Source organism: Echeneis naucrates, chromosome 16 (assembly GCF_900963305.1).
Source record: "Echeneis naucrates chromosome 16, fEcheNa1.1, whole genome shotgun sequence".
NCBI lineage: Eukaryota > Metazoa > Chordata > Actinopteri > Carangiformes > Echeneidae > Echeneis > Echeneis naucrates.
The window spans coordinates 13,426,406-13,438,552 of NC_042526.1; the positions used below are offsets into that span (position 1 = coordinate 13,426,406).

Sequence of the window (12,147 nt, forward strand, 5' to 3'; positions counted from 1 at the left end):
AGAAACAACTTTTAATAAATCACCTGAAACAAACAAACAAACAAACAAAAAATGCCATAGCTGCATTGCAACAGGTTAACTCATTGCTGCTTGAGTCTTTATTTGTGTCCCTATGTTCATGTTGTATTTCATATTGATACTGAGCTTAGTTGAGGCCCAAAGAAAATGTACACACATACTGTAGATGACCATTATTCTCAGAGGGACATATCCAAGAAAACCTTGATGTGAACGCACACTCACTCTACATTCTCTGTCTGCAGGTGAGTGCTTTGTCTGCGGGCCTAATTTGTTGCTGTGATAGAAACTAGGTTTGATGAAATAGGAGGTTGTTAGAGGTTATCATTAGTGATGCTGCAGCAGCTGAGATGCAGTAATGGGAGCGCACAGGTGGGATGTGTGCTGGAGGGCCCCTGTTGCACCATGCTGGTCCAGACTGGGCCAGGCTAAAGAGTTTCTATCAGAACAAAGCAAAGTAAAGGCAAGATGTTTTTTTTTCCCTGTTTTTGGAAAATGTGTACAGGAAAGAAAGTGCACTGACAACTGAAAATCTAAACATTCATGCACAGAGGCCGACATGCTTTTATTCACGCTGCTCTGCTTTCATTCAGTTACACTCTTGCATGCATATTCATGAATGTGAATGAACACAGAAGTACATTAGCAGTTATGAGAGACTTTGCATAACCACACACATTGACACACACACAGACACACAAGGGACAGACAAAGGTGACTCTTGCCTTCACTCAGCACAACCAGAGCCCATCTGCCCGCACTCTCCTTTGCATTGTGCCACGGTGCGTGTAGACAAACACGCATGCACACACACTGACCGGCTGACATACTGCCAGGCCCCCGGAACTCTGGCCAAGGAGTCTCATTCTTAGCAACTCTGTTTAGTCTGGAAACCTTGAAACAGGAGGCAGCAACTTAGCCTTCTCATGTTTGATTGGCTGGTAAGCTGTTAGTCATTTCCCACTCCTGCCTCTGCACCTTTGAAACTCTTCATATTTGCAAAAATCTCTGTCATTACTGATCCTCCCTGAAATGTGGATTTACTTTTTACCATCAGTGTCATCTGTTAAGAGAGTGTGTACTAATTGACTGTACATTAGTCTAGTGACGGGTGATGATGATCATAGCCGGCATTGTGTGGTCCAATAGTAATATGCAGCTTTAGTTTTGTATGTTACTGAGTCAGAGCAGGTCACATATTGAGGAATGACCTCTGATTATATTAATCAGTTTGTAGCTCCTCGCTAATTAATGTGCCCAAAAAATCCCTGATTCAATCATCTTCTGGTGTCGTCTAAAATAAGTCATTTTGTTTCAGACTCCAAGATTTATTACTTCACCAAGGAATAAGAATTTACTCAATACTTTGCAATCATTTGAGTGTGTGATTTTTCAGACTCAACAATAAAACTCAATAACATGGTGTATGAGAAGGATGTGCATCTCATATTAACAGTTATACAATGAATCATAAGAGGTTTAATTTTATTTTTTCAATATGAATAATTAAAAATGGCCGAAAATATTTTGGGGAACTTTTTTTTTTTTTTTTTATCGTGTAGAAAAGCCCATTAATGTCACACATGGAGAGATAAAATACAGAAGCATCTGTACTCTGAGATGTTTCACTCGAGTCCAACTCATGTCTTGTCCTTCTAATCACAGCGGTGAAGTTTGGCCGCATGTCAAAGAAGCAACGAGACAGCCTGTATGCGGAGGTCCAGAAGCACCGGCTGCAGCAGCAACAGCGTGACCACCAACAACAGCCTGGAGAGGCGGAGCCGCTCACACCTAGCTATGGCCTCTCAGCGAATGGCCTCACAGAGCTCCATGACGACCTCAGTGGCTACATGGATGGTCACACCCCAGATGGCAGCAAACCAGACTCTGCGGTCAGCAGCTTCTACCTGGACGTACAGCCATCTCCTGACCAGTCAGGCCTGGACATCAACGGCATCAAACCGGAGCCCATCTGCGACTTTGCCCCCGGCTCTGGTTTCTTCCCTTACTGCTCCTTCACCAACGGAGAAACCTCCCCCACCGTGTCCATGGCTGAACTAGGTAAGGAGTGGCAGAGAGACAGGGGGAGACAGGAGAAAAGACAGCAAAATGGAGGAGGGGGGGAGAATAACTCAACCGTGGGGCAAACGACACAAAGGTTGCTTAAAATAGCAGGAGGTTGGAGACTCATCTCCAACACTCATTAAAAGAGCCTCTTTTTTGTAATTAGTTTCCATTAATTAGGGCCAATCAGGATCCAGCAGGGCAGGCGTCTGGGGAAATCATTTTTTTAGGCTCCCCTGTGCCCAGGAACTCCTTTTAACAGATGTGTTTTCAAAACCATTTTAATTCTTATACTCAATATTTCTCTCAGAGAAAATGTGACCTTTGTTTCAGTGAGTAACGTGGCACCCCTCCTCCTCTCCATGCATTTGTGTCATAACTAGATTGGCTTTGCCTCAACCCTAAGCTATGAGCTTCCTGCAGGCAGTAAAAGGAAATGTCAACAAGCCTTTTCCCAGTCAAAAAAGCCCACGCGTATCCGCCTCTCCTCCTTCTTGAAAGCTCAGTAAATAAATCTTCTTTTCCTGTGGCATATTTCATCAGTGAGGTCCTCACTTTCTCATAGCCTTGTGAGTAACATTTAGATCTCAACTGTGATCTTCCGGGTTTGTGGCGATGGTTGTATTTCAGAGCACCTGGCCCAGAACATCTCCAAGTCACACATGGAGACATGTCAGTATCTGAGGGAGGAGCTGCAGCAGATGACCTGGCAGGCCTTCCTGCAGGAAGAGGTGGAGAGCTACCAGAACAAGGTATCTTGACCACGGCAGGGGACTGTGCTGGCTTCCACAGCAGCTGCAATCATCAAATGCATTGTTTTAAAGCAGATAACCCATTCTCTGTCCTATCTGTTCTTAGCCCCGGGAAGTCATGTGGCAGCTGTGTGCTATCAAAATAACAGAGGCCATTCAGTATGTGGTGGAGTTCGCCAAGCGCATCGACGGCTTCATGGAGCTGTGTCAGAACGATCAGATAGTGCTGCTGAAAGCAGGTATGACAGCCTGTCAACATGGCCTGCTGCCGTCAGACTTACCAACCACCTCCACCGTCCCCCGCACCCCCCTCTGGCATTGTCACAAGGGCGTAGCTGACCTGACTGCACAAAGCCCTCTCCTTCACACGCACAGACAGTGTCACAGAGAGGAGACCCTGCCCTGCCTGTTTCCTCTTTCTGTCGCTCTCTATTTCCCTCTTTTCATTACATAGCAAGGATGGACACAGCGTTAGATAAGCAATGTGTTTTCTGAGTTCAGATAATACCTATCATGACGGCTGCCATTTCCCTCGCTTTTCCCAGGCACTGGTGACGTCTGCCCGTTTGAATTGCTCCTGCGGAGGAATACTTACAGAATATTAAACACAGATATGGCTCTGTGTTTACTGTCACCTATATTTATGCATAAATAGAGATGCTCAAACACGCGGATACACACATACTGCGCGTGTAGCAAACAAACACCTCTCCTGGGTCTCTCTCTGGGTATTATTTACACTAGCGCAGCCATATGAATAACAGCAATAGTGAATAACGACCGAAGATGCCTTGTCAGATATGACATTTTAAAACAGTAGCATCTTCCTTAGAGGCAGTGATGACTTCTGTTAGGTTTCCTTGATCCTCTTATCCACTTCCAGAGTGGTACAAATTACAGCGATAGAATAATTTCCCCACCTGTCTTGCTAAACAAAGGTTGAATGAATTAGCACCGTCACTACTGAATGAAGCGCAATTTTTATCTGGCCTGTCATTACGGGAGAATAGCCTTCTGCCTATGAAATTATCTGCAGAGGTGATTTTTCTTTTCCCTCTGATGGCAGTCGTCTCTTTTCAAAGTGGCTTTGTTACTCATATTGTTGAAGAATAGCACAAAGCACAATCAGGTGCTTTGCATCCCTGACTGATGTGCGACTATTAGAAGAAAAAAGAAACAAAGCTCAGATTCAGCATCTTGTTTGTGTGTGTCTCCACAGGCTCTTTGGAAGTTGTGTTTGTCAGAATGTGCCGTGCCTTTGACTCACAAAACAACACAGTCTATTTTGATGGAAAATATGCTGGACCTGATGTGTTCAAGTCATTAGGTAAGTGGAGTGGGTGTAGGTGTCTGTGCGTGTTTATACGTGGGTGTGCATGTTTGAGTCAGCGGCCATGTGAGTATTATGTGTCTATTTGTGTGCTGCTGCTGCTGCTGTGTGTTTTCTTACAGTGTCTTGCTCCTTTCCTTGGTGTAATAGCCAAAATTAGAGTCTGCTGTTCCATTCTACACAGTGCTGAGGGCCAGGAAGCAAACACCGAGCACTCATCCCTACCTCACCTGGCATTTCTGTCTCTGCACCGGTTATTTATGGTAGAGCAGAAATGTTAGTGAGGCTCTGCTGCATATGGCTCCTGTAACTGTAGAATAAATAAAGCCAGACACAGTGTCTTTTGGGAGAGAGCTATCAAAACCACCACTGATAGTCTGACATAAAACATCTCAGGCAAAAGCAAATAGCATTTGTGTTTGGCTGCCATGACATTACTAAGACTCTCCACCATGGATTTTCTTGCACTTCCAACTTCCTTTTGATGAAAAAAAAAATGTGAATGTGTCCCATAGTGGCAGTTAAAAAATGCTGAATTCTGTTTCTTAGCGTGAGTTTAACAATTCCTGTAACTCTCTGCTTATGTGTTTATGAGTGAGCATGTGTGTCTGTCCCAGTGTCCTGTGTGTTTTGAGCAGAGGGGTCCGCAGCAGGGGAGGCAGAGTGATGGGCTTTGCGAAGTGCGGTGGCATCCGCCTGTCTCCCTCTATCCCCGATAATTGATTTAACTAAAAGCCTCAATAGTGACCTCATTTTGGCTTGCATAACACCACCCAACTGCCAAAAGTGACTCGTCTGGGAGGCAAAACTCAGTAAAAGCATTGCCTGTTCTACTCAAGACGCTCCCATGTGCTGTCAGCATGCCGTTCTTTTTCATTCCTTCCCCTTCCTCTCCCCTTCCTCTCCCCTCCCTGTGTGCCTCTCTCCCAATAAAGATCAAGAGTGAATGTTGTTCTTTGGTCTTCCTCATCCTAAGCCCTCTCTCTGCGTCCTTTGCTGTGGCAGGCTGTGACGACTTGATCAGCTCCGTCTTCGAGTTTGGGAAAAACTTGTGTTCTATGCACCTGTCTGAGGATGAGATCGCCCTGTTCTCCGCCTTTGTGTTGATGTCTGCTGGTAGGTGTCATTCACAGTGCACAGAAAATAAGAAAAAAGGTAGACACATTCACCACAGCAAGGAATGCTGTTACCCTCCTGTTTTTCTCTATCAATTAACATCTTAGATTGGTGGAACCCACATCATTACTTTTTCCCGTGAGCTCGGTCGACAGTTAGCTGGCCTACATGCGTCTGTACAGTGACAAAAAGTTCTGATCATTTACTTTTTTAGACCGGTCTTGGCTCCAGGAGAAAGTGAAGGTGGAGAAACTCCAGCAGAAGATCCAACTGGCCCTTCAGCATGTCCTGCAGAAGAACCACAGAGAGGATGGTATACTTACAAAGGTACAGTGTGATGTAGTACACACTCCCTCCATTAGCCCTGAGAGTGGCTGCTACACATGTCCTACCCTTGTAGCAGTGTAATCTGCTGTAGGATCTTTTGCCAAAGGCCATCAACCAATTTTAGTACATTAGATGAAACTAATGAAACTAAGATTTTAGGGAAAGCATTCATGATGTAATGTGCTTTTTTTTTTTTTTTAATGTGTAGAGAAGTGGTTATTTATCAGTCGTACCACCTCCATGATATGAAATGTCAGGTTTTCCTCATGTCTTGGCTCAATATTTACAAGTCTGTTTGCCGCTGTGTGAGTGGGAATACACTTTAGGGAAGAATATTTTTCACTACCATTGCTCCATGTCCTTGCCTCCATGTAAATCTAAACAGTCTGTCTCCTCTCTCTCCACAGTTGATATGCAAAGTGTCGACACTGCGAGCGTTGTGCAGTAGGCACACAGAGAAGCTTACAGCTTTCAAAGCAATATACCCAGACATTGTGCGTGCCCACTTCCCCCCCTTATACAAGGAGCTGTTCGGATCAGACTTTGAGCAGTCCATGCCTGTTGACGGGTAGCAGCCCTGCCAGGTGCCAGAGTGCCCACCGTGGGGGAATGTGGAGGAGGAATCTGAGACACTTTATTGGTGCCCTGCACAAACCAGAGTGGACAGATGGCACGCTGTTCAACTTCTTCTTTTACATTGGACGGGAGGGCTTAGGGAGATGATTCTCAAGGTTTACTTTATTGAATTTAGTTCTCTTTGGAAGACTTGTGGGACCCGACACCCCATGGGACATGAAGAGGAGATAGGGACAAATAATTTCTGTCTGGTTGAATTTGACCTTTTTATGCGCATTTCTAACGCGGAACTTGAGCGTCATTCTGATCATTCATTCATTTTCACCAATATTTATTGAATCACTATTTTGATTTATCTGTGCATCTGACTTGTAATCACATAAGGAATTAATGAGACACTATTGATTTTAAAATAGCTGAAGACGTCTTCAATAGAAATGAAGCTAGATGAAGAAGCTCATGAATATGAATCAACATCAGTATTATTTTTCAGATTACACTCCCGACAACAGTTTTAGTACTTTCAGTAAAAACATAAAAAAAAAATGCGCACACTTTGGTCAAGTTCAGCTGTTTTTTTTCTCTTGTGTTCAGTCGTATCTTTTGGACGCAGTGCTTGGAATGAAAACTCACAGCAACTTTAAGGGAGGCTCCGTTGGCATGGTGATGCAATCGGTACCTCTCTATGGACAATCGTTTAAAGAAAAAAAAAAAAAAAGAAACATAGAATTCTGGTAATTCTAATGAAACCGCAATGATTTTAGCTGTCAAAGACTCCATCCACCATTGTTGCATAGTGAAATCATGTAAGGCCATCTGCTATTAATCCTTCTCTGGACAGGTGCCCTGGAGAAGCATAGGGCACCAACACGATGAAAAGGGTCCATTCCACCTGTTTTATAATGTACTACAGGGTATATGGTCATAAGTACTTACTATACAGAAAAAAGTAATGTTTATAGAATCTATTTTAAATAACATGTATGATATTAGTAGTTAGACCATTCTTAATTGTTGAATTGATAAGGCACTTTTATTTACACCTTTCTTTAATTTAAGAACTGTATATTTACCTAGTGATGTGTTGCATGTGCACAAGAAATACAAGTTGAACCATGGTCACAGAGGCTAGTCCTGGGAGCAACAGATGACACTGATCTGGAAGTTGTTAGGGCTGTCTGGTAGGATGGCTGGCGTGGCTGCTTGTCGGTGAACAAAAAGGCATGTATGAGAAGGCAGGTTGGAGACGCTCTTTATCATCTGGAAGCTGTGAGACGCCCGTCAAAATGTAGCTCACATACGTCTTTTAGACAGTATGCAAACATACAATAACACAGTGATGTACAGTACAGATGTTGTAGAGAACGGACACGAATCGAACAGCATTTAAAATCACATGAGGAAAAGGTGTGAATGAGAGAAATTTATATCATTTAATGGGGTTAGTCTTAGTCTTTAGTTAGATTAGATCTCAAAGTCATTTGTTTGAAAGCATAAAAAAATGATGATCTCAGCCATGTCTAACAAAGCAATATTGAATATCCAGTAGTCGGACTGCAACAATCACACCTTGACTGTAAACCAATTGTTCCATCTAGTGGAAGGTAAAGATACAGCAAGTTGGTTGACAACCTGATGACAGAGATACATTGTTGAACATAAAAGCACATCTACAAGCCTCTCTAAGAGGATTTTCAGTTTTGTTTTGTTTTTTTTTTTTATTTGTTGTTGTTTTCTTTTTGTTTTTGAGTGGCTCTGTCTGCCTTCTCACCACAGCCTCTGCCCAGCAGCACCACAACAGGACACAGGAAACAGTGAAGGGAAAGTGAATATTCAAAGCCTTGTCTGGTAGTAAAGCTTCTATTTTTGTAACATGTTTTGGTTAATAAACCCATGAAAGAGAAAGAGGGAGAGAAAAAGATGTCAGGTAGCACTTAACTATATCCCTGCAATAATTAGACTAGCTGTTGTTTGTATGATTAGGGGAGAAACAAAAATGGTAGGACAAGTGCTATTTTCAGAATGCTTTGTTGTCGTGCTTCTGTTTTGTTGAGTGTGTCTTTCTTGTCAGTGTGGTAGTAAAGTGGTAGAAAAAACCCTGGATGTGCCAAACAGTAGTCGTCGCTTCCGCTTTCCACTCTACTCATCTGTAATGTAGAATGGATTCCTAAGACATTCCAGCAATCTCAGTAGCGGCTTCAAGGAATATGTTTGGGGGGGAAAAAAAAAAAACCAGGAGAAAAAAAGAAAAAATATCCCTTTAGAAATCCAACAATCCAACAAACGCATGTTAACACATCTGTCACCAACATAGAATCCAGTTGTTTGTCTTTTGATTTTTGTTTGCACACTATCATTCCTCTGCCGTGCAATTTGTACAAGGCATTAATGCCATGTGCTGTCACCCCTCAGGGAAGAGTTTCTTTTGCGCTTTCTGTTTATAGGAGGACATTTGTTTGTACTCGTTAGGTTTTAGTTTGTTATGTTTTTGTTCAGGGATGTGTCCAGAGGAGGTGGTTGAGTTTTTGAACATTTGAATATTCATCACTGAGTTCTTCAGAAATTCACATTTGTCACTGTCCTTTAAGGGGCCTCCAGCCACTCAAAGAAGTACTTATGGTGAAGTACAAAAAAAAAAAAAAAAATCTCATTTGTAAAAACAACAAACTGTTTTTTCAACACTCAGCATATTTGTCACACGAAAATCTGTTTTGGTTTCAAATGGTGTCATCAGGGTCTTGAAAAATGATAACCCTCTTTGTTAGAAAAACCAAATATTCTTATGCAATACTAAATCTCTTGTGTTTGGGTTGTAGTAGATATGCTGTACCTAAGTAATCTTCTCTGTTATGATCCAATGCTCTTTGGATATGCACAAGCCCTCTACGACTAGTAAACCTCAGTCTCCCAGCAAAAGAAACCCAGTCTGGAACACTGCTAGACAATCCAGGTTGAGAGGCCCAGAGGCCCTGCAAGAGCAGCAAGGAGGATGAGGTGTGTATGCTCAGGGAGGTAACAGGTAGACTGAAGAAGCAGCTTGCTTTCCTCTGGATAGTTGCAGAGCATTTAAATAGCTCTTCTGTGAATTTATTAGCACTCAATTGATAAGAACAGGTGGCTGAACTTTTTGGTATAGCACACTGAACATGCAGTACAACACTCAGAAAATAATGCAGAGATGGACATTCGGCTGATTTCCTGTTATTTATTTCAAATTTAAAAAAAAAAAAAAGAATTAAAAAAGGAAGAAGGAAAAGAGAAAAAAAAGTATGTTTTTTTGAAAACAATTCAGTTGGAATCTTGCTCGATGGCCACATAAAACAATTCAGTATTTCATCAGATATGATCCGTGTCGCTGAAATGGGTTATGTTCTCATAAAATGAAAATGTTATTTTCCTTCAAGTCCAAACAGTTGAGTGGCTTGTGATATGTTCAACAATATAAAGCAAGCAATATGCCTTGTGTTATAATTACGGGTCTCTACAGTTGCAGTCGTCATCCCTTTGAATCTAACCTTATTCATACAGTCGACTTAAACTGATAACATTTACTCTCAGTCCAGAACAAAAAGTAATAAATCCCCATCACTCTGTTTTCATCTTCTCGTGTACTGGTATGGTTGTGATATCGGCAGAATAGCAGAAAATGGTCATCAAAGACCTGAATACTTGTGTCTCACTATAAACTGCACCTTCACACAGGCCTGTAAAGTGATGTCCTGTATATTCTCACTTGAGAGATCCCAATAAATAAGGGATTGATGCTAAGTGTGCTATTCAATCAGTGTATAGTATACAGTAAAATGTGCTGGTCCTTCTGTCTCTGCTCTGTTGTCTGTTTGTAAAAAGCAATAGTGTGTGTGTGTGTGTGTGCGCGTGTGTATGTATTTGTTCTCACAGTGTGTGAATAAAATAAACCCCAGACAAGGCTTTAATAATTACAGAGGAACAGGGTTATGTGGGATGAGGTGGTCTTGATTTTATTTTCTCTCTTTTTCTTTTTTTTTTTCTTTTTTTAAATCAAAATAAAGGTTTTGGAAATGCTGAGTTTGACCCATCCATAATAAGTGTAGGAGTCAAAAAGCATGACATAATGCCTTCAACAATTCATTGGTCTGGAGAATGCGGTGAAAACATGCTTCACTGTAGGTTCAGACAGTGCAGCCGCAGCCGAGGCTGAAATGAACTGAAATTAATTCTGGTCTGTAAATTTGGGGAGGAGGGGGGGGGGGGGGGTTTCTTTGTGACCATAAATTGTGAAGATTAGCGTTATGTCACGCTGAAAGTTGTCCGAGTGTTACCCAGAATTATGAGTCAGTCATCACATTTTAACAGAACTCATTTCTCCAAAGCACAGCTGATAAGGATTTATGATTAAAAATACATTTAAGAATATAGTTTTGACAAAAAAAAAAACGATGAAAAGCAACTTTTAGCCATAATCGAATGTCAAGCAATAATATATGTCTGTGTATTATTTTTGATTCTTTTGTGCATAATAGACTTTGAACATCTGCATGTAAATACACCTCTTATTTATCACCTTTTTTTTTCTTTTGGTTTTATTTTGTGGATGTTTTTATGTTTCATCTGTATATTTGACCAGTTCTGTTCCCAGGTGGAGAACTAAGAACTTGACATGGCCTGTATGCTATATATCATATTTTCTCACTCTTTCTCTCTCCCTCATTCTCAGCTGTTTATTCACCATATTTAATGTTATTATTGATCACATGTATAAAGGTAGCTTTGTAACTTCTGTCTGTATAGGTAAGAGGAAAATACTGCTACTAAGGCCTACCCAGTGAAAATATTTATCTGTTTATCAATTACACCATATTGTATGATAACTGTTTCTAGTTTGCCTCCCTCCTTTAGGATTAGTTTGATAGAGAAAGGGTGTGCTGACATTTATTTTGTGTTGCCCTGATGTGTGGTGCTAGGTAAGTTAATTTTGTGAACAAAGTATTGATGCCTAAGCCTGGCTGCCCGATTAGTACATTCATTTCATCGCATATTAATGTATTATTGATATTAGGACTCAATAAATGATAATAATAATGAAAATGATAGTGGTAAAATTACCCAGCCAGTACCTGTATCAGTGTACTCGTCTCGGGGTAAGGCACTTGTTTCCTTCTGACTTATAGCAAAGCTAGTATCTGCTAATTAACAAGCTATTTAAGGTTGCTTTTCTGGTTTGTGGAAAAATGATAATATTCAAACTGAAACGGCAGTATTGTGTTTTTTCTTTGTCTGATTGTAAAAACCACTCATTGAGGCTATAGTTTGTCAGGTTTTAAGATACTTAATATTTACCTCTCGTGTCTGCATAGTCCTTTACCTGAAGCAGGGAAGTGGTGCTTGGATTACATTAAACAGAGCCTCGATATGCTTTCGTTATTCCCCATTTTAATCTATCCTGAAACAGTGGTTTCTTTAGACCAGTGGCATAAACCTTTTGCACCACATGAAGTGTTACAAATGTACATGAAAGAGTTGTCATTTAAGGACAAAGTTGACCTTTTCTCTCCACTCTGTAGCAAATATCAGAAGAATATGCTTGCAATAATACACAACGTATCACACTGAGTGCCTCTCGGTGTAACAAGATGCATACGTGGTTTTGATTGTCTTTTTTTTTGTTTGTTTGTTTGTTTTGTGGTTTTTCCAGACGTGTACCGAAGTGACAGTGTGTTTTGTACATGAGGATGAATTCGCACACATGCGCTTCAAATGTTTTTTCAAATTCTATCTTCATGTGTTGATCATTTTTAAGTGGTTTGATGCGCTACGTTAAAGTTATAATGTATAGGCAGTCTATTTAGAGTGTACATTTCACCTCTCACCATGTTTGAGAATCATAAATGGGAAGTTTATTTCCTATTGATTTCAAACAGTCATAAATGTTCCCAGACAATATTTCAGAAAAGTTAACCTGCAAATTGTTTGTTTCAGCTAGGC

The 12,147-nt window shown here is 41.1% G+C and overlaps 1 protein-coding gene across 2 annotated transcripts in view; it reads left to right on the forward strand.

Moving 5' to 3' along the window:
* Window positions 1-9,486, forward strand: part of roraa (RAR-related orphan receptor A, paralog a) — a 171,390-nt gene extending 161,904 nt beyond the window's left edge. For both annotated transcript variants that reach the window (XM_029523868.1, XM_029523869.1), the window contains 7 exons: window positions 1,684-2,079; window positions 2,713-2,834; window positions 2,941-3,073; window positions 4,054-4,161; window positions 5,170-5,280; window positions 5,495-5,607; window positions 6,015-9,486. In XM_029523868.1, the coding sequence (XP_029379728.1) occupies window positions 1,684-2,079; window positions 2,713-2,834; window positions 2,941-3,073; window positions 4,054-4,161; window positions 5,170-5,280; window positions 5,495-5,607; window positions 6,015-6,179 (1,148 nt within the window). In that variant the 3' untranslated portion in view covers window positions 6,180-9,486. The remainder of the gene's footprint in view (window positions 1-1,683; window positions 2,080-2,712; window positions 2,835-2,940; window positions 3,074-4,053; window positions 4,162-5,169; window positions 5,281-5,494; window positions 5,608-6,014) is intronic.
* Window positions 9,487-12,147: the final 2,661 nt, after the last annotated feature.